The following is a 4,955-nucleotide window of genomic DNA, read 5'->3' on the forward strand; positions in this document are numbered from 1 at the left end:
AGTATTTTGAATGAGGGAATCCTGAGAGGAGACATTTATTGTGATCTGACTTGCTGGAAATTAAAGTGTAGATAAGAGAAATAATAATAATAATAGGTCATATAGGGTATTTATTGAACCACTTAAACAGACATAACAAACATTTCTCATTTTATATGCAAAACGCTGACTAACTTCATTTAATAAATATGATAATCTAGGTCACGAGCAAATCAGCCTCCTGCTGTATCTGTTCTGGTAAACCATATTGCCTGAGACATATTTAGGATTTGAGTTAAGCAAAATCAGTGTCCAAACATCAAAATTGTGCAGCATTTCTACAGTATACACCTGGACTGGCTCATGCCATAAAATCCTTGCATTAAAAATCATAATTTTCAGTTTTTTCCATGCCAATTGCAGGTGTGCACCTACATCCCAACCCCCCAATTCTGTAAATACAGTTTAAAAAATCAGCAGATGGGTCTACAGCTCCAGCCCTCCAGCTAACATATGGATCTGTCACTTACAGTCTGTCCAATTACAGTAAGTGCATAACTTAACATAGTGAGGCTTGTATTTAACATCCAGTAACTGTTGCCACTCAACAACCATTTTAGGAATAAAATCCTTCATCTATCATGGCAAAAATCATTATTGTTTTTACTACAATGCTGCTTTGTCCAAGTTCAAAGAAGCATTTATTTTTAAGCTCCATTTCCGTGTGATTTCAAGTGGTTTAAACAATCATAACAGTCCAGATCTGCAGGTGTTTCTGGTCCAGCTGAGAGACACAATCGTACCCTGGGGGGGGGGGGGGGGGGGGGGGGGTTTCCCCGCAGGCAGCTATGGTTGTTGTACCTTCAGAGTCAAAGTTTACCTTGTCAGCATCTTTACCAGGTCCCCAAACCACCTCAACTGTCTCTTCTTAATGTTGGGGAGGCAGTGTTTCAACTCCAAGGTCTTCCTGATACACTTTAATGCCTTAACATGCTACATAATCACAGAATGCGTAGCCGACTGCCCTGTAAGTTAACCTCACTGTTGCTCTTCAGAAGTCATAAAGTCACTGATTTTCAAATGAAGTGAAATTAAAGAGTTTTCTTTCATTAAGAAAAATACCACGATGTTTGAATCCAACATGTCAGTGCATTAGTGAAGACTGGGGCTGCATCCATTCATTGGTGTCTCCAAGGCATGCTAGGGTGTGCAGTGAGACACTTCTCCAGCTCTCCAACTAAGTGCCTCTCTAAACACTTCACAACAGAGGGATAAGTAAACTGGGTCATGCTGCTCAGGCCATCCTGACACATTCTCTAGAAAACTTTTGGCAGTAGGTTTGGGTTCAAAAATTGCACCTGGAATACATCTTCAGAGAAGGTGAATAAAGTTCTCAGAAGAAAGGGCACTGTGGGACTTTGGAGGAAAGAAGTCTTTTGCAATGAGAAGAAAACTCTTGGTGGCAGGAGGAAACAGGGAGAGGTGTTTTTACACTACTGAGTAGTTTCTTCCTGCTCCCGTCCTTCCACTCATTACTCATTAATTAACACTAAGAAACTGGAAAACAGGGCAGAGTGACTGGTGAGGTGCAACAGATCATTTAGCTGTGTGTAATAATACTGATTTAAATGTGTGTGGGAGTGTAAGCTGTGTGTCCACAGGAGGCTACACAGCTTGCTCTTCCAACGGATTAACGTCAACAGATTTATAATTTAACTGGAGGGGTGTTAGGTTGATGGCTTTGGCAAAATATGTGGAAGCGAAAGCTGTGCATGAATACAGGGTGCAGAGAGGGAGGACTACGTCAAGATGCGGGCCACCTGAGCCTGAATCTCCCTGTCGGGGTGTGAAAGCAGCTGGACCAGTTTACTGTGGAGTTGGGAGGACTCATCTAACATGACCCGGAAGAGGCAATCCTGCTTCCGCCTCAGTTCATCGGCCACCTGTGCAGAAGGCCTCCAGGCCTTTAAGTTCCCTGCAAACGTCAGCAGTCGCAGAAGCACTGCAGGGACTGTCCGTGCATCAAATAGCAGCACAACAGAAGCTGGTGCCTGGGGCAAAAAGCACACAAGAAGGAAAAATGAGGATTCATAATGACCACAGGCTGTGTGATGGTGGCTGTCTCATAAATTATTTTCACAAGATTGTAATGAGTCATTGAAAATAATGACTAGTATTTGAGTTACAGTAGACTGCAGATGTGCAGACTGTAGAGACTGAATCTTTGAACTCTGAACTATTGAATCTTTATTAGTCTTTCAGTTGCAATGTAGTTAAGCATAAAGTCTAAGAAGTAAAGAAGCAATGTCTACACAAGACTTACAGTTAAGTCTCTGCAACATAAACTTCTAGCATGTAGTATAGTCATCAAAATCAACAAAGTTTATTATGAAAAGTCGAGTTAAGGGAATATTGGACTTTTGGACCTCTGACACATCATTTTGCAGCACCTTGTTTCATGAATCCTTAACACAGAGCCATGCTCAAATATTAATATGATCAAATATTTAATTCCTTTACTCTTACCTGAGCTTGAACAATATCATCCATCATATCTGGGTTGGATGACAAATTCACAAGGACTTTCAAAGCCTGAACCTGAAACGCAAATATTACAAGTTCTTCATTAACTGCACTCACAGGCTGACCGAGCTTTTGTTGTGTAACATGTTTTTGAGTATTTTGAAAAGCATCCTATAAATAAAATGTGTGATTATCTGTTTTCCAACTAGAGCTACAATCTTTGAACATCTCATAATGGTATCAAAACATTACAAATCATTATGTATGAATATAGATTTATATAACATAAATTTTACCCAAAAAGTCGCTAACCTGTAAAGTTTCATTGCTTACAACAAGCAGAGAGAGTAACAGTGTAATTGATTCCTTCAGCAAGTGTTGATGTTTGTCTGTAACTGAGAGGTTTGTCAGCAGCCTGAGTGCACCAAGCTGAAGGTCAGAATTCACTGGTGACATCTCAATCAGCTCCAGCACCTGTGGCACATAAACCTACAGGATAAGAAGAAAATTTTAGTGTCTTTTCAAAAAAAATAAATAAATAAAAAAACAGACTGGAAGACATAACCAAAAAGGCAGAGAAGATGGATGCTACTCATACTCAGCTACAGGCTACATGCTACATGCTAGTGTGTACCTTCAGCTGCTCCTGGTTTGGGATGTTCATGCACAGATTATTTAAAGCAGTCAGAGTCTGCACTCTAACATCTGCTGCAGGATCGGAAAGGAAGCCGGCTATGATATGTATTCCTTCAAATTCCCGTATGAGATTCTGTAGGATCAGTAATAAAGAAAGAAAAAATATATTGCGTGGCAGAGAAGAAACAAAATGAAACAAGTTGTACACAGAACTTAGAGAGAGACAAAACAACTTCATTATTAAAAATATTAAGTTTTCAGATTCTTGTTTAGCAAAAAAAAAAATAAAGCAACCAATAATAACCAAACATAGAGAAGTTTATACTTTTACTTTACCTGATTCACAGTGAAGGCAGCAGCATTTCCTAAAGTAACTAGAATCCGACATTTGTCTGATGGATTATTGCTGGTTTGCAGACATGACAGCAGCATTTTCAGGTGCTGTGGCTCCAGGTTGCCAGGGGACTGGTGGATGATGTCACCTGTGGAGCAAAATATGACATTTAATGTGTGTTTACAATAGAGACGGATTCTCCACCCAGCTGTAGTTATTGTTGGTAAACAATATGATTATACGAGTTATTACAGCTGCAACTAACAATTATTTTCATTATTGATTAATCTGTCAGTTATTTTCTCAATTAATGGTTAAGTTGTTTGGTCTATAAAATGTCAGAAAATGGTGAAAAATGTCGATCACTGTTTCCCAAAGCCCAAGATGATGTCCTCAAATGTCTTGTTTTATCTTGACCCAACAGTCCACAACCCAAAGATCTTCCGTTTACTATCATAGAGGACTATAAACACAGAATATTAATTTAAAATGATGGAATCAGAGAAATTGCACATTTTCTCAAAATAGGACTCCAAACAATGAATTGAGTATCAAAATAGTTGGCAATTATTTTAGTAGCTGACAACTAATCAATTAATCAACTAATCTTTGCAGCTCTAAATTAATTTAGAGGATTAACTGCGGTTGCAGGAGTGTTTAAACAAAAATCATTTTTAAGAAATCATCTGGAAACATGAACTCCTCTGAACCAGTAAGATAAGTTTAGATATAGTTAATGTATTAATGTATGTAATATTAGTTCTATACATTGGTATTGTAAACCGCCAATAAACGTCAGAAATAAATAAAAGTCAGTATTAGCTTGGTTACCTGATGCAACATCCACACCGTGTGTGTCCACAGGTCGGGCACAGACAACATCCAGCCCGGACACTTTAGCCAGCAGGCTACCCGGCTTCAGGGTAACCTGACTAGGCTGACTGCTCTTGACACCAGGACCTTCACTGGTGGCACTTTTCTTGTTTCTCTTGAAGCCTCCCCCGCTGATAAGTTTGTATATCCCGTAGGAGGCTCCAGCTCCGGCGACTATACCAAGTAACGCCTTCATGTTGCCGAGCCTGGGAGTAATGCTGCCATCGCCCATGCTGCTGCTGCTATTAGCTAAACTCTGCTAGCAGCTAACGTTAATCTACAGATGACCGCTATCAAACAAATCTGATCATTTACCAGCTAACTAAGCCGGCTCATTAGTTAGCTACCACAGACGACAACCCATTGAGACCACTACAAAGCCATCCAAACTAATGTTGACGGCTTCATCGTTGTGCAAACTGATAAATTGTCTGACGAGCCACAGTTGTCAACAATGTTAAGCTACGTTGTTACTCCGGGCCGCTCGGAGTGGCCAACCAAAGGTTTCACAGAGTGACGAGCAGGGACTGTTACGAGACATAAAACACCATTTTTGTTTTACATATTTAGATTATCTTACGATTTCAAAGTACGTAACATGACCAATCTG

General features: G+C 39.8%; 1 protein-coding gene across 1 annotated transcript; it reads right to left on the minus strand.

Annotated features, from left to right (window-relative positions):
• Positions 1-92: 92 nt before the first annotated feature.
• armc10 (armadillo repeat containing 10) lies at positions 93-4,814 on the minus strand. Its single transcript, XM_044357421.1, has 6 exons — positions 4,304-4,814; positions 3,475-3,620; positions 3,137-3,271; positions 2,815-2,991; positions 2,506-2,577; positions 93-2,030 (listed from the first exon to the last, which is right to left on the minus strand). The coding sequence occupies exons 1-6, from the start codon at positions 4,575-4,577 to the stop codon at positions 1,779-1,781; spliced, it is 1,056 nt and encodes a 351-aa protein (XP_044213356.1). The 5' UTR covers positions 4,578-4,814; the 3' UTR covers positions 93-1,778.
• Positions 4,815-4,955: the final 141 nt, after the last annotated feature.

Source organism: Thunnus albacares, chromosome 7 (assembly GCF_914725855.1).
Source record: "Thunnus albacares chromosome 7, fThuAlb1.1, whole genome shotgun sequence".
Lineage (NCBI taxonomy): Eukaryota > Metazoa > Chordata > Actinopteri > Scombriformes > Scombridae > Thunnus > Thunnus albacares.

Excerpts from the sequence above, each read along its gene's own strand:
- armc10 (XM_044357421.1), bottom strand. The coding sequence starts at position 4,577 with ATGGGCGATGGCAGCATTACTCCCAGGCTCGGCAACATGAAGGCGTTA. Across the intron at positions 3,272-3,474 it reads CTGCCTTCACTGTGAATCAG|AATCTCATACGGGAATTTGA; the intron begins GTAAAGTAAAAG and ends CTGATCCTACAG. Across the intron at positions 2,992-3,136 it reads CAAACCAGGAGCAGCTGAAG|GTTTATGTGCCACAGGTGCT; the intron begins GTACACACTAGC and ends CTTATCCTGTAG.